This window comes from Arctopsyche grandis, chromosome 3 (assembly GCF_051622035.1).
Source record: "Arctopsyche grandis isolate Sample6627 chromosome 3, ASM5162203v2, whole genome shotgun sequence".
NCBI lineage: Eukaryota > Metazoa > Arthropoda > Insecta > Trichoptera > Hydropsychidae > Arctopsyche > Arctopsyche grandis.
In genome coordinates this window covers 5,685,585-5,709,783 of record NC_135357.1, presented here as the reverse complement: position 1 = coordinate 5,709,783, position 24,199 = coordinate 5,685,585, and the positions used below count along the sequence as shown (strand labels likewise).

The 24,199-nt window shown below is 35.2% G+C and overlaps 5 protein-coding genes across 7 annotated transcripts in view; 3 read left to right on the top strand and 2 right to left on the bottom strand.

Annotated features, from left to right (window-relative positions):
- LOC143909809 (uncharacterized) overlaps nucleotides 1–4,136 on the top strand; it is a 47,650-nt gene extending 43,514 nt beyond the window's left edge. Inside the window, exon 2 of the mRNA XM_077428018.1 lies at nucleotides 3,231–4,136. Within this exon, the coding sequence (XP_077284144.1) occupies nucleotides 3,603–3,983 (381 nt within the window). The 5' untranslated portion in view covers nucleotides 3,231–3,602 and the 3' untranslated portion in view covers nucleotides 3,984–4,136. The remainder of the gene's footprint in view (nucleotides 1–3,230) is intronic.
- The window catches only part of LOC143909790 (uncharacterized), a 743,449-nt gene that overhangs the window by 465,604 nt on the left and 253,646 nt on the right, over nucleotides 1–24,199 (bottom strand). The gene's annotated exons all lie outside the window — the stretch shown is intronic.
- Rab9 (RAS oncogene family member Rab9) lies at nucleotides 5,810–10,503 on the top strand. Its single transcript, XM_077426933.1, has 5 exons — nucleotides 5,810–5,868; nucleotides 6,450–6,698; nucleotides 7,625–7,825; nucleotides 7,897–8,030; nucleotides 8,110–10,503. Exons 2-5 carry the CDS (start codon nucleotides 6,489–6,491, stop codon nucleotides 8,240–8,242), a joined length of 678 nt encoding a protein of 225 aa, XP_077283059.1. The 5' UTR covers nucleotides 5,810–5,868; nucleotides 6,450–6,488; the 3' UTR covers nucleotides 8,243–10,503.
- On the top strand, nucleotides 11,620–12,536 carry LOC143909275 (uncharacterized). The gene is made up of 2 exons (XM_077427184.1): nucleotides 11,620–12,015; nucleotides 12,087–12,536. Exons 1-2 carry the CDS (start codon nucleotides 11,755–11,757, stop codon nucleotides 12,378–12,380), a joined length of 555 nt encoding a protein of 184 aa, XP_077283310.1. The 5' UTR covers nucleotides 11,620–11,754; the 3' UTR covers nucleotides 12,381–12,536.
- SamDC (S-adenosylmethionine decarboxylase) overlaps nucleotides 13,218–24,199 on the bottom strand; it is a 31,419-nt gene continuing 20,437 nt past the window's right edge. The window contains exons 3-9 of one of the 2 annotated variants that reach the window (XM_077427181.1): nucleotides 20,672–20,873; nucleotides 17,112–17,211; nucleotides 16,697–16,869; nucleotides 16,530–16,622; nucleotides 16,143–16,163; nucleotides 14,385–14,540; nucleotides 14,155–14,292 (exon numbers count right to left, since the gene is read on the bottom strand). In XM_077427181.1, the coding sequence (XP_077283307.1) occupies nucleotides 14,155–14,292; nucleotides 14,385–14,540; nucleotides 16,143–16,163; nucleotides 16,530–16,622; nucleotides 16,697–16,869; nucleotides 17,112–17,211; nucleotides 20,672–20,873 (883 nt within the window). Of the gene's footprint in view, nucleotides 14,293–14,384; nucleotides 14,541–16,142; nucleotides 16,164–16,529; nucleotides 16,623–16,696; nucleotides 16,870–17,111; nucleotides 17,212–20,671; nucleotides 20,874–24,199 lie in introns of both variants that reach the window. The other variant, XM_077427183.1, reaches the window with a different exon arrangement.

Genomic DNA, 24,199 nt, shown 5'->3' with positions numbered 1-24,199 from the left:
TACATACATATATTGATTGATTGTATTGTAACCGTTTAAGTGCACTCGTCGCTTTGGGGCGATATGTAAAGGCGAGTGTTAATTTTCTATGAAATAAATAACTATTGATTTCATCATATTCAAATAGGGCAGAGTTTTTCAAACTAAGGTCCATGAACCACTACGAATTTCACGCCCTTGCGATTAGTTATTACTATCTTGATATATCTAAAATTTAAACCATCATATTTCGATGTCATCTTACATCAATAGGCAGCATATTGTGTGGTCACGCGTTTAATCCCCGGCTGTGCTGTGCTGCTGGCCAGACCTTGGATATGTGACTCAAAGGTCGATCGTTTCCTATCAGAGTTTGCCAATTTATCTAATTTCATTGAAACGGCTTCAACGATTTGGCAACCTTGTCCTATTTCTCGCAAAATTACCGTTTACAGCATCTCGAATTCACTGATTTATAAAATGCTGCAAATTTTTCCATAAATGTATAAATGTATATATAAATGTGCGTTAATAAATAATTATATATGAACACACATACATAAGAGCCATTATATTTAAAAGTGGCCTAAGTCCACTTTTCTTCTTTTATGGAAATATTTCGCAAAAAATTTAGTATATCATGCATTTAACAATACATATTTAGCCTGTAATACCTTTATTCTGCTATTTCGAGATTCTGGACATATCGAATAAAAATACGTGATAACAATTTGTGAATCAAGTCAAACAGAGTAGTGTTTTTGAAACTGAAAATTGGACTTCCGCCACTTTCAAATATAACGGCTCACATTGTATGTACGTTCATATATCAGTAGATATTACGTATACAAAAAAGTGTTGAATAAATTATTTCCATTTATTCTAAAATTGATTCATTTCTCTAATGCATTGAAAAAAAAACCGACAACCAAAAACAATAAATATATAATTTGCGATGTTTTCAGAATATTTCTATGAAAATTTGCCAGTATTATTCTAATTTTATAAAAAAAAAATTTTTTTCAAAGTATATTCACTACTTTTTATACTTTTAATTTGAAGATGAATTTTACATAAATTTCGTTTGATATGTTTTTCTTTTAGATTTTATAATGAAAATAATTCCGTTTGATAGAGGTATATGACTTGCTAGAGATTCTAAAAAGGGTTGATGAACTATAATATGAAAAAAATAAAAGCGAATAGGGGATCGATACTGAATGTATCAGTCAAAATTTCAAAGCCGAAATGTCTAGCAAAAATAATACACAATCATTTGATGTTTAGTATCCAGATAACGTACATAATTGGTCACTGATGTAATTGTTAAAAATTTCAAATAATTTTACTATTAGATATAATATGATCCAAACCTGCCGATTACAATTGGATTTACACAATAATAACTGTAATCGTATAATAGAGATAAAAGTAGACTTCGGCGATGGCTTGGTGATCATTAAATAACAATAGATTTCTCCATTAGTTAACAAAGTAAGAGCATGATTGACAATGTGAACCTTTCTTTTTGCAAAAAGCATAGTCTCAATGCTAATCTTTGCATATAAGGAGAGTAACAGACTTATAACTAGAGGTAGGATAGTCACAGTACTTATAACTTACAAGCAGTCACCGGACCCAGAAGGTGCCGCGTATTGTTCAAAGGTTGTAAATGCATTGTTAAAGGTTTGCCGAACCTTTTTTACAAAGGATTTACAACAATGGAACAATGGATAGCACTGTGACTATCCTACCTCTAGTTATAAGGAGAATAACAGACTTATAACTAGTCACCGGAGCCTGAGGGGGCCATGTATTGTTCAAAGGTTGTAAATGCATTGTTAAAGGTTTGCCGAACAATGGATAGCACTGTGACTATCCTACCTCTACTTATAACATTCAGTGTGATTTCGCCCTTATAAGTTATAAGGGCGAAATCACACTGAATGGTACGTGGTACGTGTGTTTTTTTGAGATACTTTTAAACATGCGAAAAAACGCAGCATTCCTAGCCCACATGGTACACAGTCCCAAAAATCACCCCCTGGAGTGTTTTCCTGATATTTTATCCTTGCTTGACAGTATTCGATAACGGTGAATTCCATACGTTCCGTACCACTCAGTGTGTTTTCGCCCTAAATGCACTATCTTTATAATGCAACTGGTGTTGTGCCCGTTGATATGTCAACTGGTGGTTTGGAAAGGATATGAACCACACTTGAGGCTTTTGTTCGCCTTGAAATGATGAATGAATGTTTGTGTGTTTTTGTGTATGTGTGTACACTCCCGCGCAGCGCATCTGACGCTGACGTCACACGTTCCAAGTCAGGTGCTCAATATCCAGAGCACAAGTCAGACGCTCCACACCCCGCACTTCCTCGCCACCCCACTATCTCGCATCTCCTCGACACGATCGGTCGTCATACTTTGAACAGAGTGGCCATGGGTTCAAATCCCACTGGTTTCTTCTAGATTTGGCCAGACCTTGAATTTGTGACTCCAGGTCGATCGTTTCCCATCAGAGTTTGCCAATTTATCTGATTTTCATTGAAACGGTTCCAACAAATTGGCAACCTTACCCATTTTCTCGCAAATCTCGAGTTTTCACCAATCTCTAATTTCGCTGAATTGTATAAAATGCTGCACATTTATAAATCTGACCATAGATATCTTTGTGGATATTAATTGCTATGTATTTATGTACTTTGTATAATACTAATATAATTAGAGTACGGATAGCCAAGGTGCCGCTTATTGTTCAATTGTTGTAAATGCTTTGTAAAAAAGGTTCGGCAAACCTTTAACAATGCATTTACAACATTTGAACAATAAGCGGCACCTTGGTTATCCGGGCTCTACTAATAATATTTGTTTGAAATGTACAATGCTTCTGGCCAGGAAGGCGCATTAGGGTTACCTGTTAGGCCTTCCTGGTATAAATTAAAGATAAAATAAAATATATGCAAAAAAATTATATTTGTCTTTTATCAAATTAAAATTTTACAATTGATTCATATATGTTTCAATTTTTACTAAACTCTTCTTAGTTCGGAATCGATTTTGTCGTGTGACGAAGTTTGGATTCTTATTTGTAGTCACCGGGGCCTGAGGGGGCCGTGTATTGTTCAAAGGTTGTAAATGCATTGTTAAAGGTTTGCCGAACCTTTTTTACAAAGGATTTACAACAATAGAACAATTGATAACACTGTGACTATTCTACCTCTACTTATTTGATACTACATATACATAAGTATGATTTCTTTTAGTGTGAAAGTATTTCATTCGTAATTTTTTGTTTACATTTTTGGTTAAACATAATATAAATAAATCTTGGGCAAATCAAGGCATGTGTAAACAAATAAATAGCCCACTTTAACCAAATAAACAATAAACAGCACCCAAACGCATATTCGACAATGGTCGAAAAATAGCACGTTAAGTTCCGATTAGAAGAAAATCCGATCTCGCCAATCGGAACTGTCAACGTCAATAATAAACAAAAGAAACGCGACTATTATTCAGAGGAAATTTTTGAAAGCCGCAACGGTTAAATAGCACGGAACACGGAGACGGAAGGTAAACGATCGAGCGACATTTTGAAACGACAACAAAAACAATGCGGTATGTTTATAACGAGCTTTGGCTTTGTTAGCGCAAAAAGTGAACGGTACTGTTACGGTAATCGGCGATACATGCCGGAAAAGAACTTACAGATCGGCGTTGGTGTCTCCGAATCGTTGTGCTCGCAAATATTCCTGTGGGCAGTCAGCACTTCAGCATCCGGCACTAAACACAACTTGCTCAAAGAGAAACACTGCACTATCCGGCGAATAGTGGAGAACACTAGCAGGGAATGGCATGGAGTGTGGGGTTGCGCAATGGCAAAGGCGAAGCCAGTGTTGATGGGGCGCCGCCACCGCAACCACCTTCCATGTGTCGATTGCGATTGCAATTGCAATTGCAATTCCGTCAGACTTCAGACTTCTGACGTCAGACAGTCTTGACTGAAAGACAACTCGCCACTCACCGGCTCGCTAGGCTGTCGAGCTTTTCCACGGCGAAAGCGATAAAGCTTCACAACATTCAGTCAACAGACACGAGTTCAACGAACTCTACGCCGACACGTCAACACCCGGCGACAAAACACTCGCGACTGCATTTCTAGTGCTATTCGCTATTCGCTACTCACTTTTCTGCTACGAGAGGCTACACGCGCTCGCCGTTCGCTGTTCGTCGTTCGCCGTAAACACTAACTGCAGCAAGCAGGCCGTAGCGTCTATATATCCGTCCATGTTCACAATGTCAATAATTGTTTGTAAGCGCATCGTTAGATCAATTTGAATTCAATTGCATAATTATTTCATCAGAAAATATATTACAACAAAATAAACAAAAAAACCAAAACTCTATCCAGTGTAAAATGAAACTGAAGAAAGAGTGCACGACAGTTATAATAAATACATTACGAATATAATTTAAGCTAAAATATCTTTGCTAGACACTTGGACATTATCTTAGTGTAGATGTAGATAATAAATTAAAAACCTAGCCTATTTACAAACCGTTGTAAGTGAGCAATCAAAATGTACACATAAAAAGTGCACAATTTTTTGCGATGTTTTAATGGTGTCGATTTTCAGGAGAATAAAAAAAGCCGAATTAAAGAAAATAAAAAATGAAACATAAAAAATTGCTTATTTATATACAGTACAATTAGCCCGTCTTTACACGGGCTGGGTGGATTAGACCGGCATCGAACCGTCGCCAGGTTCAAGGTGCTGTGTTGTATGGATGGGTATGCAACATTTCAGATGGGCCGGATGAATCCTAACCGGTAGATTCATCCAGCCCGTTTGAAACATAAAATACACACCCATACAACACAGCGACTAGTACCCGGTGCAGGCGCGGCTGCCGATCTAATCCATCCTACCCGTGTAAAGGGGGCTTAAGGGAGGAATACGGAATATTTGGCACTCGAGTTCTCGTTAGTATGATAGTTATCGTTAGTATGATGGACTTTTCGGCTGCTAGATGTTCCGCTTTAGAGATTTTTGTGACTTTTGGGCGAATGCTTTGTGACCAATAATCACCGAACCATTTTCATGTGCGCTACTACAATGTGCGAAATAATCCGTTTACCAGTATGTACATACACTGAAAGAGGTCTACGTGACGAGCCAGAATGTTCAATTACAGATAATACATACTCACTTAATACATACATATACGGTAAAAACGGTAGAAACGGTACATACTCACTTAATTTGCGCGAGCAGGGTAAAACAGGAACAAGAGGAACAGGCTTTTCCTCCCGTATTCTGCACGCGCACATTAATACGGGAGGAAAAGCCTGTTCCTCTTGTTCCTGTTGTATCCTGCTCGCGCAGATTAAGTGAGTATGTACCGTTTACCATGCACCCTTTTTTATCTTTCGACTTAAGATCTTTCGATTTTCGATCTTTGCCTTCCGATATTTGCCTTTTCTGTAATTTAACATTCTAGCTCGTCACCGAGACCGACACTGAAAGTCATATCACGTTGTCAGCCATGATATTTTTTTCCCTTCTACTGAGGTCTATTCACTAATGACAATTTAACAACAATCGAAACATCATCGATAAGCAAATATGACCATTAGGTATGGGTAAATAAAACTGGTTTTTGTAGCACGCGTGCGATTAGATAGCGACTACTGCTCATCATTCAGAAAGACTTAAAGCACAGTAGTGTGCCTACGAAAATAAGCTGTAATGCGAACACGATAGAGGTCAAATTGTCGTGAGCGCGTATTATTGGCACAAGTGTTGCTCGAGTTGACGTTTGTGTCTCGCGGCCTCGGCTGTCGTATGGTCGCCTCTGTTTTTGCGTCCGTTTTGTCGTCTTTCGGTAATTATTCTCCGCATTATTTAATTATTTTCGTCGTCTAATGTGCGTCGAAAATATCAATCACGTGCCTTTTTAACTCTATCCCAAGATATTACACCATCAATGTACATTTCACTTTCATATATGTGACGTCCATATATTTATGAGGACACTAACCGAGTTTCTCATTATTTACGTTCCATGTCTCATTTACTGATATTGCAATCTATTGAAGTTGAAAATGTTTTTGAAGGCTAAGATGTGAATACTATTGCTATACTTAACAGGCAAAATGATCTAATGTAAGAAAACTCAAAACAATCTCAATTCAGCCAAAAATCTGAAAATTTGAATATAAAAATTTGCCTTGATATGCTTAGTGCTTAAATTCGTAACCATAGTGTAAGTCATTTATGCGGGAGAATCATAGAAGTGTGAGTAATGCGCTCGAGGCATAGCTCCATCGGTCGTTAGTGATGATATCGATAAGTTAGAGATATGACTATTAGTCAGACACACACACACAACTGATTTTAATTTTTCTACCTACATATGTATGTACATCCGATAACTTTCCCAATAATGAATGTGTATAATTTCAGCTATTCAATCTACATGAGGATCATTCGTTACGGATCAAAATGTCGGAAACACATCAAAGAGCAAACATGCGTAACTCTAGGAAAAGCGTAGTATTAAAAGTCGTCATATTAGGCGATGGAGGAGTTGGTAAATCTTGCCTGATGAACAGATTCGTCTCGAATCGATTCGATGATCAAAGCTTTCATACAATCGGAGTAGAGTTTCTCAATAAGGACTTCGAATTAAATGGTGATAAATACACATTACAGGTAAAAATCATATTACAGGTTTTTCATAACAAATTGTCCCATTTTCATTCCAAATTGACCCTTTATCATTTAAAATTGACCTCATTTTCATTTCAAATTAAACCTTTTTATTTGACCCGTTTTCAATGTCAATTTGAAATGAAAAAGGGTCAATTTTAATGAATAAGGGTCAATTTGAAATGAAAAAAGATTAATTTGGAATGAAAAATCTATATATACAGAGATTAATAAAGAATTTTTCTACTTACATATTAAATAAATTGATTATGAAAAATCCATTGATATGTAATATTTTTTTATTTTATTTTGTCTTTAATTTATACCAGGAAGGCCTAACAGGTAACCCCAATGCGTCTTCCTGGCCAGAAATATTGTACATTTGATACAAATATTATTAGTATTATACAAAGTACATAAATACATATCAATCCATATCCATAAAGACATCCATGGTCAAATTTGTAAATTTGCAGCATTTTTGAACAATTCAGCGAAATTCATTATATACTTATCAATTAACATTCACCGATACATTAATGGTCAGATTTGTAAATGTGCAGCATTTTATACAGTTCAGCGAAATTCGAGATTTGCGAGAAAATGGGTAAGGTTGCCAATTTGTTGGAACCGTTTCAATGAAAATCAGATAAATTGGTTAACTCTGATAGGAAACGATCGACCTGGAGTCACAAATCCAAGGTCTGGCCAGTGAAAACCAGTGGGATTTGAACCCGTGACCACTCTGTTCAAAGCATTATATGCTAATCAATTTGGAATTAAAAACCAATATATTCAGAGATGAATTGAGATTAATAAATAAATTTTCCACTTACATATTAAATAAATTGATTATGACAAATCCATTGATATGTAATATGTTAGACATTCTAACAATGACTAATTTTTATTTACTGTATAAATTTCAGATATGGGACACAGCTGGACAGGAGAGGTTTAAATCTTTGAGAACGCCTTTTTACCGGGGAACGGATATATGTTTATTGACGTATGCCGTGGATGACAAAGCTTCATTTCACAATATGAAAGTATGGATGGAAGAGTTTAAATTGTATGCAGATGTTGCTAATAATAATGAAAATTTTCCATTCATAGTTGTGGGAAATAAGGTTAGGAGTTCGTAATGGATTTTCTATAGTGAGATGTTTGCAATAGTTTTATTTGCGTTTTATATTTTTAGTCTGATAAAAATCGTGAGGTAAGTACAGAACAGATGGCCGATTGGTGTTCGGAGTACAGAATATCTTCATTCATTGAAACTTCTGCTAAAACGTCTAATAACGTCGTGCAAGCTTTCAAGATGGCTGTGCAACGGTATTACAATCTTTGTTCTTGTAGAGGTAGTTATTCTCAATGATTCCGCTGTTGTTAATCTTCATTATTTTTATTTTAGATGGTTAGCTTTGGAACGCATGGCAGAGAAGGACATGCGAGCTTTGACCAATACAGATAGTATCAATTTGGAAAATACTCCAAAGCAAGAAAATAAAATACCGTGTTGTGTCGGACCTTGTCGAAATGAATGAGATTTACCCCTTTGTTGCTGTGCATTAATTTAGAATTATTTTCCAAATTGCCGGATATTTAAAAACATGCCAAACAGCACGTCCTACTCTTTGTAAGTAGTGTTAAATATAATCACTGCTTTTTCTATTGTAGTCGGCATCATTTTATATGGGTTTCCAATGAGTAGATGCGTTTTTGTTTGTATATTTCATAAGAAAAGCACATTTGATTGTATTTAAACAATTCGTTCCCATTCAAATGTTTACACTGTTCGATAAGTCTTTATCAATGTTGAATATTAGTCGGATAAAGTCATCTCATACATATAAATTTTGAAATGAGATTGAAATGATTTGCCTTGTTCGTTGAATATTGCCTTAAATTTGTACATTAGTTTGTAATTTACTGTTGATCTGCATCTATCATCTCGGAGGATGCTTTGTCGTATGTATTTTTCAATATTCAATACAATCACTGATACATAAATAAATGAACTTGTGATATTTATAATATATGATATGATAAGCAAAACTTAATATAATAACTATTGTAGGCTAATATTGTTATACTGCAGTGTGTTGGGTTTATATCAGATGATATTAGTTGAATTTCTATGCAATTTAATTGAGCATACTTATTATATTTTAAATAAAATAAGGTTGTTTTTTAAAGATCACACTTAATATCGTCCGTATATATATATATATTGTAATTCATATGTATGTACATGGTTGTTAGAGAATATTTATTTATTTTGACTGAATTAATTTTGCGTTAATTTGATTTTGCCCTAAATTTCCAAATTTTCGATGTTCCAAATTAATGAACTAGAGGCTATTTTTAAGTGATTTTAGATTATTTTTTCTATGAGTTTATTATTACATATTTATTGTGGGTCAATGATGATAATTCTTATCAAAAGAAAACCAAAGTTATTTTAAGAAAACCTTAAAATAACAAAAGTGTATTATTCTCCAGTTGAAATTTCTTACATTTGCCATATACAGTGAATATTAATCACTAATATTTAAATGAATCTTTTCAGGAAGTTCTTGCAATGATGTATTTTATTTTAATTATTTATCATTTTCTTTGTTAAGAATATTTCCTTTCACTGAAGCCAGTCAGTGTAGTATGTATGTATGTATACAGAAATGATTTTCCAAAAATACTGAACTGTTTTAGTTTGTTGTAGTTCCTAAATTTGTGAAAGTAATATAATTATGCATTGAATCAACAATGACTATCTTAAAATGTCCTGTTAACATCATAAACTAATTTAGTTTTATTGACTCAAATTGAAGACTGAATGTAAGGCAAGAAGTAAAAAATTTGACTGATCGCATGGTATTCTTAGGTTAATAGAATGACAGTTGTATATTTAACGTTTTATTAAATGGAAAAACATTATATTTAATGTAGTTACAATATGTGTATATTAACTACATTATTATATATTTGTAATAAATTGATTATATATTTTTAAAGTGAACAATAAATAGGTATATTGTTGATTTCAATGTACATAAATATGAAATGATTACATTCCGAATAATTAAATCATTTAAATATTCAATAACATAAATTAAGATCAGTCATATCATTAATATTTATTCACATTTTCAAAATCATACTTTTTAATAAGTAACTTTACAAAAAAAGGATTGATATTATATTTGTATTTAATTTTAGTACTAACAAATAACTTGTGTAATAATCACTCTACATAGATAATGTATCAATTTGGATTTTTTATGCACAATTCAGTTTAGTTAAAAAAAATGTTTTGTAAATGAACTTCTTTTTGTATATTTGTGAATTAAATTAAGTAGATGCAATTTGTAAAATATTAAATATAGCCAAAATGGGGAATAGTTCTACATAATCGGTGGTGATAATCACTTAGATTGTCCACGCACAATTATGCATTTATTCACTTTAGTTATGCACTAAAAATTTGATTTCGTTAATGCCAATTTTGAAAATATTGTATTTGGCTATACATACGTGATTTTCATATTTTGTATAATTTTTGTACAAATAATACATGTAAAATGTGCCTTGATTTTATTGCTAATTTTAAAACTGAAGAGGTTGAAATTGTGTAAAAGATATTGATAAAAAGAATATGTAATTATTTTACATTACGCTAGCACAAATTAGCACTGTGATTTTTTTCATCTCATTATTTTTGTAGTTTAATCAAAATATACATGTGAATTATTCTTTTGTTATTTATTGTTGATTGAAAAATTCTATAAATATACATATTTTAAATTGTACTTCAGGAATTGTTTTTTTTTAGTTATATCCAAAAATTAAACGGCTAAACACATTCAGTGTTTTTATTTACTTATTTACTATCATCCTAGACGGTTCGGTGATTAATCCGCACAAAGCGATCTCGCACACGTCACTAAAATCTCGATCACGGAAAATCTGGCACCCAAAAAATTCCATTTACCGAGAGCTATCATACTGTAGCGTATGCTAAACGGAGCCGCCTTTATTGGTTAGTAACGGCAACCGGTCCCTTCTCAGAAGTGACAGCGATAGCGTGGGACTGAGTGTTATGAGTGGATATGAGAATACATATCCGAGTACATGCCTAAACAATAGGGAAGTAACCGGACGTCGAAGATGCCCTGAGCGACCTGTCCTTTATAAGGAGGTACTAAGTACCTGCTTATAAAGACAGGTCGCTCACTGTATCTTCCACGTCCATTAACTTCTTCATCGCTTAGGCACGTACACTTTTAAGTGAACCTCACGCTCTCAGGGTTCTAGAAACTACCGGGAATGCCACTCGGCCTAATCCGGGGGTCTTCTTTGTCCACTTTAGAATGCACTTTAGGCAACGCATAATCTCCGAATGCAATTAAAACGGCGGCTCCTCTTTGCCTACGCTATACTACATATATTATAGGTATACTTACCATGATCAATTTTTTCTCAAACCGGGATAATTTCGAGAATTTGACAAAGAAAGAGTAAGTGCCTTCAATGCGATTTTAGAAAGATAGAATTATATTCAAATAAGTGATATTATGGTTCAAAAAACCTAATTAATTGAGTTGTTTGTTACCAAAAAACAATAATTACTTACTTTAAAATTTTGTTATTTTTAAATGCCTCAAAAAATTCACTACTAATTAGTTTACAATTTACTTTGCATCGCAAATTCGCAATATAGCTTGTGCTGATGTATTTTTTGCAGATAATTCACAAAATGGACAAAACAATACATTTAAATTAGAAATCAGTCATTCTGACTGCAATCTTTTAAATATTATTTTATAAAACGTTATTGGTTGTAATTTCATTGTAACATAATCTTTTTTAATTTCATTTATTTGTGGATAACGTGTGTGGAGTAAACATGAAACATGATCATGCCCATTAAAAATGTTTTTATAGTCCAAGCCTATGAACTGACGTTTGTTTGAAAGCTGTATGACGTTTCTATCATTTGAACTTCAAAATTTATTTTATATAATTTAACTATATACATATTTCAAAATCGAGTAAAAATATGGAACGAAAAAGAATATTGGGTAATGCAAAGTGTTCTAAAACCCTTGTTAGAGACACGGAGGTGAAAATTGACCGATCAAAAAAAGTAGTTGTAAAGCACATAGAAGTACCCGATTCTTCGAAGTGCGCATCAAAATCGATATTGAAAAACAGTGGCAATTCGGAGAGTAAATTTTCTCAATCGCAAACCAATTCGTCTGAAAATACTTGCAGACAATCTTCAGGCAGTCTCGATCCGTGTAATACAAAAATGAAAGAGGTATCAATTTTGCTACTTTAGTATTATATTAAAATGAATGCATTTTGAATGGATATAACTATAAATTTTAGGCCACAAAGTTAACAAACTACCACGCTGACCAGAGCATATATAAAGATTTGATCGCTTTCAACACCAACAACTTGACCATTGCCCAGAAGCCGAGGAGTAAATCATCTCAACGGAAGTCAGTTTCCACTTATAAAAAGGACGCTGAACCTAAACTGGAAGACTTTTATGAAGTTAAACCAGTGCTGGATAAACCGATAATTGTAAATGCTGTGAAAGTCAAAATGTCTTCAACGTGTAATTATGACGGTGGCGATATATATCGCAAAGTGAATGCTTGGAATTCTCGTAAATAAATCGTCATTTGTTTTTTTTATATCAATTATATTTATATTCAGTTTTTTTTTGTATATGGTATAGTCAAGATGTTTGTACTTTTTTAAATATTATATTTAGTATATGTATGTATATAAGGAGAAAAATAAAACAAATGAAATTTTAATTAGACATCTATTTTAAAATCCATCATTTTAGATAAAATTATTATTGCAAACAGACATTAAAGATACTATATTTTTGCTACCATCATATAATATATGTACATACTGATGATATACTCATCTTCATCTAAACAGTACGACTATATATGTATTTGTTTAAGTCTACCACTTACAGAGTTGAGAAAGTATACACATTAATATCGTGTTTGATACAAATTATCACTTCAAAATATTAAGAATGGAGAAAAATAAAACATGAAAAATACATTTATTTACTAAAATCACACCAACTGGAATGGAACATTTTAATCACTGTCAGCAAACCGGTCTCTTTTTGACCGTGTAGATGCCGATAATTAGCAAGACATTTTTTCCTTTAGTTCGGTACTATTAATAGTTAGGCACCGTTAAAATTTTAAAACATTTTTTTGAATTACATTTTAATAAAGAATAATTATAATAATTAAAAAAAAAAAAGAAAAACGCCTCACTCCTAAGTTGTTGGCATTTTATGAATATGTATATCGAATATAATAAATGACACAATATGTCAAAGATTTATTATAATATAATAAAATCGCATATAAATGCTTTGACTCGCTCGTCAAGCGAGTTGGACCTTAAATTTTAAGAATGCATTCCATAGAAATGTAAGTAGTTTGTATACACATACAAAAAAAAGACAAACATTTTCTAAACGCATTTATGTAGATATTACAAATATTGCTAACAAATCGTTTACACTATATAAAACTTGACTTGTTTCACAAGAGATTTATAACCTTTCGACTTTTCGACGTCATCGTCGAGAGTGAACTGATTCTCAAAAAAGAAAATAATCGATCCGTATGGTGCAACCGTTAATGTTGGTGAAAACAGAAAGCATAACTTTTAGAAAATCAAAGTGTTAGACAATGACTTGCCCCTTTCCGGCTGAACGACGAGGTGTAAATGTGGGACAGGGGGGTGAGAGGAGGATGTTACACCGAAAAGCGAAATTGCAATTTTCATATAACCAACATTAACGACTTGCACTCTACAGTACGACTCACGAGATTTTATTGCGCCACCTTGAGAATAAAACTAGTGGCGAGAAGCTGACGATGCTTTGCAGGTACAAACAGATGGTCAAGAGGATCAGTTGCGCGACGAGCACTTCGATCACGATGATTTTGAACGCTTTAAGCGCGTTCGCGATACCCATCATATCCATCATCAGCGATGTGACGTTCTTGTTGCCGTCACCGTCATAGTAAGCTTTGACAAAGTGGAGATCTTTAAAATTATTTGTGCGTTGGGCGAGAAGCTCCGACGGATCTACTTGTACATTCGATAATGGAAAGTCGTTCTGCGACTCGTCAGCTTCGGAACTTAAACTAAATAACACTAAAGAGTGTAGTGCATTGCCAACCTTCGACGTCACCTCGTAATCTTGACATTTAAACGTTTGAATAGTCACCGCCATATTGTAAACGGTGTCGCAGAGCATGGAGCATTTCGCCTTAATGAGCGAACGCCGCTCCACGGAGGTTTGAACGAACGATGAAACAATACTTTTGGATATAAAAGATAACACGTCAAGAATGTAAGGGGAGTATCGAGGGTTGGATGCTCCGCTGGCCCACGACCCTCAGCTGGGGAATTTGCAGTACAGTGCGTAGTGCAAATCGTAACCGGAAAAGCGGCAGTACTGAGCGTCCTTCTGTTGATAGCATCCGAAAGACGAGAACTTCTTCAACTTGCGCGGAACGTCTGCAGCTGGAGACTCCTGAAACGAGCAAAAATATATATAACACACTTCACACACAAATCGCACATTTGACACAAAACGTTTTACATATACATATAATGTGTACAAACCCGGTTAGCAAACAAAGTCAAAACAAATTTCCCTGGACGGAACGTGTCAATGACACGCGTTATCACTTCTTCATAGCTTTCAACAGGCACGTTACTCTCGAACGACACGTATGAGTATTCCGGCTCGGGAGTTATATGGATAGTCATGTAGCATCCCTAAAAATAAAGAAAATGCATATTTTATGAACAACCCTATAATATATAGACAGTGCCAGCCTTACACCCAATGGCGCTCTCGGGCAATTTTTTCTATACACTCTTAGAAAATAATTTCGCCTTTAGCGCTCTTATCTAAAATTTTGTATGGCTTTTGGCGCTCTAATTTTAAATTTTAGAGCGCCTTTGGCACATCGTGCGGCGCCCTAACTTATTTGGCGCCCTCGGGCACCGCCCGACCCAGCCCCCCCTAAAACCGGCACTGTATATAGACTAAATTCTGCAAACATATTAATAAAAAAAGTTTTTTAAAAACATACCTCTTCTATAATTTGTATATAAAATTATTATTTTGAATAAAAATACCAATAATTTTATTTTACTACCGCCATCTATGTATAAAATTAATGACTACTAGACGTCACGTACTTGAAAGGCTTCTTAAACGATATTTTATCTCTATCGTAATGGCGGAGGATCCATTTACTTATATTGATGACCAAAATGAGCAATATGGAAAACGATCGGATAAGAGGCAAACTTTTTCCTGAATTGTAATCGTAAGTGAAACGTAAAGGAGGTATGTAAAAACACAACTTAATTAACCCTTTGAATGCTGACCAACGCCGATCGGCGTTTTGCCAACAAGTCCATGGGCGTGAAAAACGCCGATAGGCGTTATATTTCGAGCATGTACAAAGTAAGCAAGAATACTACCCGCTAAGCCTTTCCAGGTAGCATTGAAAAAAAAAATGCATTAAACGTGGGTTGTGTAATCCGTGTCAATGTTTATAAAGACTAGTAGTCACCGGAATTAATAACCATAGCAGAATTTCTAGATGGAAATCCCTAACTGCTGAGTATTTTAGATTGTGGCTTGGCATTTAGATTGTGAGCATTACATTTTAACAACAATGAAGATTGAACTAGTTTTGGAAAAATACATTCATTAATAGACTTCTATTGTTTATTTTATATTGTTGCAAGATATATTAGAGGGTCTAAACACACCCTTATAAAACTCGAAATCCTGGGCGGTAGTTATCTAGGGTTTGTTTGGATTAGCTACGATTTTTATACCTGCTTTCTATTAGATTTCTAAATAATTCTAGTTGGAAATGTTGGCGAGATATTCGATAACAGAAAAGACACGAGCACTCAAAGGGTTAATGAGCCTTTTTTTTGTTTGTACAAAGTGAAACCAAACTCATAAAACATTACCTAATACTGTGGATGTTATACTTTTGTGCAGAACTAATTCCATATAATACATATATAAAGACTATTTTGTACAGTTTAGTGTAAAAAACTAATAAAAAAAAAAAACATTATAATGACACACATGAAGCTTGTTGAAGTATAATCAATATTTTTATATGAATTTTTAAACACAAAATGACAAAACTACACACAATAAAACCACATGTAGGTAAGTTGAATATATGTATAATATGTGTAGACCTGTTATTATAAAATATGAAAAAAGCTATGTATGTATGTACGTTAACATTTAAGCAAATGAACGAAACATGAAGTGCAGGCATTGAACAAAAAGTAATATTTTTGATTTAACATATTTAATTCAAAAGAAAATTTACTCACATTCGGTAAATCTGGCTCTCCCTTCATGTGAAATGCAAAAAAGATGAATAATATATTAATTTAAGAAGTGAAAACATTTTTTATCATGAAATGTCTAACAAGATATTAACGAAACGGTTCATAATATAAATCAACGTTTTGAATTTACGCAGCATGCAAATTAGTCACTATTTGACAATAATACACAATTCACAATTGAAAATGACTATTCCGTCAGTAGTCATGCAAAAAATTGCAACACGTTAGCTGCGTTTTCTATCGAAACTTTCAATAATATTTGACATCAAAACACCAATGGATTTTTGATTTGCATGGAAAAATACCCATTGCATTATTATCATGCAGAGTATATCAATTTTAGTAAAAGCAAAAACCACAAATATATACCTTTTTAGTCACTCCGTTCATAGAATACCCGCACGGGTCGAACAGAAAATCGTCGATCACCATTCCTGGAATAATTTTTTCTATTCCTGACTTCTACAACGCGAAATAATCATCATTAGAGTTTAAAATACAAACAATAATCACACAGTTGAACGATTAGTGCATACTTTAGTTGCCTCCTCGGCGTCTTTGCAATGCTCTTTGGTAAAAATGGCCATGATCTCCGGGTCCAGATCGGACATGAGCATTTCCATCGTTTGATCAGGCTCCGGTGTGTATCCACCGAGGTCTCGCCGTGCTCTATCATGTTGCTCTTCCTTCTCCAAAGCGCCGACGGTACCTGAAATTAATTCCACAATGTAAACAAACGCTCAATTTAAAAGTTGCAATGATATTACTAGTACGTATTTATATACGAAACGACGAAATGAAATTTGTAACAATTCAAAAACACAATGAAACGGGCAAACTTTCAATCGGCCTTTAATATAATTTACTGTATCGATTTCAAAATTCATACCGCTATCGTTTAGTACAGTTATTATGGTTAAGCAAATAAATTGTAATAATGTAAAGAGTTACCTTCCACTGGCAGTAAAGTATATAAATACCAGCAGTCTTTATCTTCTGGCCCCAAAACGTAAGCGGAGCCGTCAGCGAAAAACGTGTCTAAAAATTCAACCTGTAAACATCAATAGAAATCATTCAGTCGTACATCAATGCTATAATTTGATCCATATACAAATAAATTAGAACTCTGATAACATTTACTAATCATGCAATTACATATAATATACGTATACTATATAAAATCATTTATTATAAAGTGTTTTGAATACAAAATTTCAATTCATATATAATTTATGATAATATGATGACATTTTCAGCTGATGCAATTATAATGTATATTATCACTCAGCGGCATCTTTTCACTATCTATGTATGTTTAATAATTAATTGGACAAAATAATGTTTTGGAAGAAAGTAAATTACAATAAGGAAAACTTTGATGATAATTTAATAAAATCATTCAATAGCGTAATTAGAACGTCACAAGTAATTTGTTACGGATCAAGTATTTCGCTATCAATGTGTCATATGTCTCTAAAATCAACAGAAGAAAGCAAAAGGTTTCAAACTTCAAAAAGATAAAACATATTCAAGCTATACAGCACTTTGTTGATAACTCAAGATCCGTTATGAATGCTCAGTACATTAATTCATATGTTATATTATATTACATATATTATACATATGCTGAGAACAACATATGTATAATATATGTAAAAGGTTACATAGAGATAGCAAGTCTAATTTTTTTACTGAACGTACATATGTATTGTTGTCTCAAAAAGACAAGGTCCATACTCAGAACTGTCAGTTTCGAAAACATGTAAATTGGACTCATGTCACGAGCTGACCACATGTCCATGTGTTATTACATAAATACTTGCGAGTTTAATAATGACGTATAGTGAATATGAGTTTATAATGAAATTGCAATGTTTATACACATGAATAGATTAGTTTGTGTGTAATTTGAGTCTGGTTTTGCATATGTTTTCGATTAAGAACAGGTCTGTGATCTTTTTGTGTCGACTCATGAAGCATTTTTTCAACACATTGAAACTTAAACACATATTCATGAGAAAAAAACACTGTAGGTATGGCCAAGGCAGGCTCAAAGATGCAGCAGATTAGGCAAGTGCCTAGGGGCGCCATAGACAAGGGAAATTTATTTGATTAATGAATTTAAAAAATAAAAATAAAATAAGTTGGCTTTCTTTGAACCTATTAAACATTCGTACATATATTTAACTTAATTTTTCTACTCGAAGTAACAATACTGATTGTAAAATATTATAATTTACGAGGAACGCAGGAAGTTGACTGTCAAATATCAAACTGTCGTCGGTGAAAATGGTAATTTGGAATTGTATTTTATATAAAATACCGCTGAAACATATGTATGTATATATACATTATGGAGGATGAACGAATGAGACGACTGGCATGTTAATGCACGTGTTTATTATATGACAGCTGAAGACAGAGTGAGTAGTAGCTCTCCGAACCCAGCCGAGTTGGTTCCCACTCGCAGGAAGGCAACCAAACTCGACCATGTCGTATAAGCGAGCCGCCACATCACTCCCCCCCCAGCATCAGCGATACCAAAATTACAAAGAAACAAATTTTACCAAAAGAAAAAAATTATTGTTACACAAAGAGAAAAATTATTACGTGGGGAGAAAAAAATTGTTGACGTGGGTCATCCGCTGTGTACATAGGTGTACCGCCCTGAATGGTCGGTAGATTCGAGGGCGGTGACGTCGCGAGCAGGACGGTGGGTGGTCCGATGGTCGCGCCGATGCGATGCTGCGGCGGCGCCGCTCTTCCGAGGCTGATGTCGGTTGGTGGGGCGGCGGGGGCGGCAGGGGCATCGATGTGGTTGATGATACTCCGAGCTGGACTGTGAGTCGTTGTGGCTCGTGGAGGTGTTGTAGCGCTACCGCCCGTCTCGGCGTGACGACGCTCGTGGGGACGGACGGGGCCTTGATGATGATGATGATGATGATGGTGCTGAGGTGGTGTTATGTCTTGTGGTGCTGGATGACCGTTCTATGTGTAGTAGATCGCGCATGACTCCACATCCAGCTGTCAAGATCGTCGTCTCATTCGCTCCCCCATTTTTTTAAGCACCTGTCATCGACGTTGGCTGGACTCCAGTCGGTAGGTAGGTGGGTAGGTAGCCGTGTCTGCTCGTTTATTGTCACCCGCGGGCCGCGACGCGCTGTGTTGATGGCGATGGGGGCGCGGCGGGTAGCTTCCGCCTGGCTCGGCGAGGCAGGGATGAGCGGCATGTTGAAATTGATCGAGGCTGCGTGGCTCGATGTCGGGGGTCACCAGTATGGAGGATGAACGAATGAGACGACTGGCATGTTAATGCACGTGTTTATTATATGACAGCTGAAGACAGAGTGAGTAGTAGCTCTCCGAACCCAGCCGAGTTGGTTCCCACTCGCAGGAAGGCAACCAAACTCGACCATGTCGTATAAGCGAGCCGCCACAACATATATATCAGTGATGGATTTGCTTCACGAAATTAAATATCTTAACCAATCATATTCAAAAGAAGAAATTACCCTCTATAAAATTCTTCAATTCATTGTTGAATATAAATTAATGTATTCACTACCGAATATTATCCGTATTTTATTCCATTTTATATATAAAACGTGCCTATTTTGAAAAAAATGTTTTTGTCTTAGCCTCTACAGACCCAGTGTACATTACAATGTATGTACATTAAGTTCGATATTGATTTCTGCGTTTATTTTTAAAAATTTCTAGCCGAGAAATTTTGTGCATGGTAGTGTAAACCGTATTCTATTAAATTTGTGCCACCAGTGTTGCTAACTAGTGTACTGAAAAAAATCGCCTAACAGATTTTTAAAAAAGAACATTTTTTTAAACTCGATATTAAAAAGTCGGGTCTGTAGAGGTTTATATATTTTTCTTCAACATAAAACTTTTATGAAATGTATTGTTTAAAAATTTAAGGGGAGAGGGGCGCTGAAACCAATTTGCCTAGGGGCGCCACATACCCTAGGGCCGGGTCTGTAGGTATTATTATTATTATGACAACACATACCAGGAAGGCATTACAGGCAACCCCAATGCGCCTTCCTGACCAATTACAAATATTGCAGCATTTTTCATTATATAAGTAACTGAATTACGAGACACTGGAAAACTGGCAAATCGATGAGACATCTATCAAATCGTACACAAACTTATTTATTGCACATTAATCAAACACAAATTATTGGTGACATATTGTACATATATATAGGAAGGATTTTGGCCAATTTTTACCGGGAACCGTTTCAACAATGAAATCAGAGAAAATTGTTAAACTCTGATAGGAAACGATCAACCTGGAGTCACAAATCCAGATCTAACCAGCAGCATACTCTGAAAAATTCATTTTTACTCGAGGCCCGGCCCTGGGATCGAACCCGGGACCTCACGACGCTAAGCAGAAGCTTAACAACCGAGCTATGCTGCTGGCTAATGCTTAAATTGAGTAGTCATGAATAAAGTTGGGAGACAAATTGAAAAATGTTGCATTGCTTTCGTACCTCTTGTTCGAAGTCTCTGTGTGGGTTAACCTGCAGATGAGGGCGCATGAAGTTCTTGCGTGAGTAGAAAACATTGTCGATGCGCGAGTGTCCTGCTACATCAGCTGCCAAAGCCAACATGGCTCGCAAGCACTGTAGTGGAGTGGTTGTGCCGCAGGTCTTCAAAATCCAACGTCGAGACGACACGAACATGCTGCTCTCGCTGGAAGAAACAAAACGGCACAGTGAAACAAAATGGCAGAAACACACACACAGAGGTTATGCACTTAGCGCTCGAAGCGCCACCTGGCGGTACCGAATACGAATCACTATAACGCCATAACATTCACTGCGCATTAACGAGTACATATAATAATAATTTGACCTGTAGATGCAGAGAGATGTAATAAGAATAGAGGGGCCCTTACCAATAAATAATTGTTGCCAATTCTACGCGGTACGTCTCTATAAATACGCTACATCGCACGGAATACAATCGGATCAATTTACTTATAAAAATGTATCCCATGTTGTTTATTGTGTGTTTTTGAATGTATTGTGCAATTTTTACCGATGCTTGCCCATCTTGCGAGTAATATAAACAAACAGACAAGTTTTTATCGGACATACGTCGAGCACCAAGCGTCAGATACGACTGATGCTAAAATTATTTAGGTTTGTCTATGGACAACTGTCACTTGATAACAATATAACACCTAAAGCCACTTCTATTAATATTACATTTCTCTGTGTAGATGATTATTCTGACACGTGCGGCGCTATCAAAGAGAATCGTTTCGTTGAAATGTGGCAAGGGGATGTGTCAATATCAGACACAAACGTCCAAATTTAGCCCAGGACCAGACGACTACTATGACTAGATGCACATTTAGAACGAAACGTGTAAGAGTTTGGAACGACGACTTCGGTGCAAAAAGAGAGCAAAAATGATGCACGAAGCAGCAGAGATGACGCAACCACACACACACACACAGAAAGAAGAAAAAATACAAATAAATACATCAAAAATAGACCGAAGTTAAATTCTCGCTAGAGCAATGCAAACCAATATACGGCGGGTGTAAATTTAAAGATGCTATGACGGAGGAGCAAAGTTGTCATATGTGCCTATAGTTGCTCTATCAGCAATAGTCAACAAAAACAAGCTGTCGCATTGAACACTACTGGTTGCTATTTCAGTATTTTCAGACCTGTCCCGGACATTGCTCCTCTCTATCTCTCTCTGTGTGTGTCTCTAGGCACGGTGCTTTCAACCGATAAGTTGGCAGTCGCTGACAAGTCATGAATATTTCATTACCACTGTGTACAAATCACAAAAAAAAAAACAACAACATTGAAATACTCCACAGAAGACTCGTGTGACGAAAAGTATCGGAAAAACATCCAAAACTGCAATGTTATTGGAGCATGCAAGCCGAGCTGAAGACTTGAGGTCGGGAGACGATAACGTCGTTAATTATTGTGACCGCTTCGTTGATCATTACTCATGCTAAAGACGACTATTTTTAGATTCAAGTCGAAAGAAAGATAACTGTAAATGCCTGGCTCCGCTCAGGTTTTAGTTTACATAATAAGACTTCTAAATAGACGTCCACGCATACATATTAACAAGCAAAACAAACATGATAATAAAATTTATGGGAATTATTTAAAAGAATTTCAAATAAAAACAAAATAAATTTCATCGGCTAAAAAAATTTACCATTTGTTTTTATAATATTTCAATTATTTATATAAAATTTTATCAAACATTTCACTTTCCATAGGATGTTTACATTAATTATACTATAAGTATAATTAGTTAATGGCATCATATTAATAAATAAGTTGATTGTATTAATGGATATTGCAATCAATTATACGCAGTTGTGCTAAATGGAACCAACCCACGTAAGTAATATGTTAACGACCATACCACAATACATACGATATTATAAATAAACATATACACGTTGTGTGTTTTCCGCTGTTTACTTTTATTAGATTTTATGTGTTTGCTTTTAGATTGTATACAAATGTTCATAAAAAATTGGCTATCGAAAGGATATTTATCGGATTTTTGGTTCCAATCGGCAAAACTATGTAAGTCTAATTGAACCATGACTCATCGATGATGGCGTGTTACGTAGCTTACTATATGCGTAAAAAAATAAACTAAAATATGTTATGCATATATATAAAAAAAATATACCAGGAAGGTCCAGCAGGAGAGCCCCAATGCGCCTTCCTGGCCAATTACAAACAATGCAGTATTTTTATTACATAGGTCTTAACTTGATCAAGTACATGTATGTATGTACGTACGTAGCTACGAGTCATAAACAACGTGTTCCGCGAATACGTTGCGGGTAGGATAGTTTTTAGCCAATTTAATGGAGGAATCGTTTCAACAATGAAATCAGATAAATTGGTAAACTCTGATAGGAAACGACCAACTTGGTGTCATAGATATCCAAGTCTGACCGCAGCATTAGATAGGATATACACAGAATATTTTTTTTTCAATCGAGGTCAACTCACGGGATCGAACCCAGCAATCGAATTGTACTTATGGTAAGCTGACCATTCGTACTGGTTTTTTGGATATCTGCCCAAGCAGAATTCTTGGGATGGGCCTGAATATAAATATTGAAATCGATTTTTTTATTTTCATAAATGTGCATCCATGTTCATTAACGTTTTTAATAATTCAAGTATTTAAAAAGTTTCTTTTCAAAAAAATTTTCCTGGTTTTGATACTGTTGCGTAGGGGTGGGTGGAAGATCCAAGTAAAATGTCAACAGTCGTTTTACAGCATTTATTGATGATTCAGGAGATATACGTACTGCCAGTGCTCCGTCCAGAATGACATGATATCGCCTACGTACCGCCTTATAAAGGGTAGATCTCTCAGGGCGCCTAATCTGTTTACCTGTTGTATAGTCACGTATTCGGATATGTATTTCCACGACATTGGGTCTTCCCGTACCGATTCTGAGAAATAACTAATAACGGTCATTGTTTAGCCTAAATGCACTTAGAGTCCAGATATAATCTTTGGAAGTAAGTGCATGCATTTAGTTAATCCGATAACAGATATCCGTTGGTTTAAGTGCAATTCGCTCAATCCGCGGCGTACGTAACAATACATAACCTAAAAACATATAAAATGATTATCCAAAACTTATGGTAATGATTAAGGTGCGGCGGACAAGATGCTCGACGGCTGTAAAAAATGGTTCACTATTGTCAACCATTTATTTTTGCTCTCCTGCTTTTTCGGACAATGGAGAGGTCTATTGTTATTTTATGGCGGCAACTCGACCGCCGATCTCTAGTAATAAGCACATTAAAATTTTATTTTTTTCATCATTTCTATACAACTATAAGTGTTGGATTTAAATAAACATCCAGGAATCGAGTTGTACATAGTACCGAACATTGCAAAAACACTGCTCTGGTAATTAATTTTGGACACATGACTAATCTGCGGTGCCTTTATATTAAAATAATAAATGTTGGCATATGTTTAGCACATCGAAGCATCAT

Coding starts and splice junctions, on each gene's coding strand:
- LOC143909275 (XM_077427184.1), top strand. CDS start 11,755: ATGGAACGAAAAAGAATATTGGGTAATGCAAAGTGTTCTAAAACCCTT. Junction 12,016..12,086: donor GTAATACAAAAATGAAAGAG/GTATCAATTTTG, acceptor TATAAATTTTAG/GCCACAAAGTTAACAAACTA.
- Rab9 (XM_077426933.1), top strand. CDS start 6,489: ATGTCGGAAACACATCAAAGAGCAAACATGCGTAACTCTAGGAAAAGC. Junction 6,699..7,624: donor GTGATAAATACACATTACAG/GTAAAAATCATA, acceptor TATAAATTTCAG/ATATGGGACACAGCTGGACA. Junction 8,031..8,109: donor TTCAAGATGGCTGTGCAACG/GTATTACAATCT, acceptor TTTTTATTTTAG/ATGGTTAGCTTTGGAACGCA.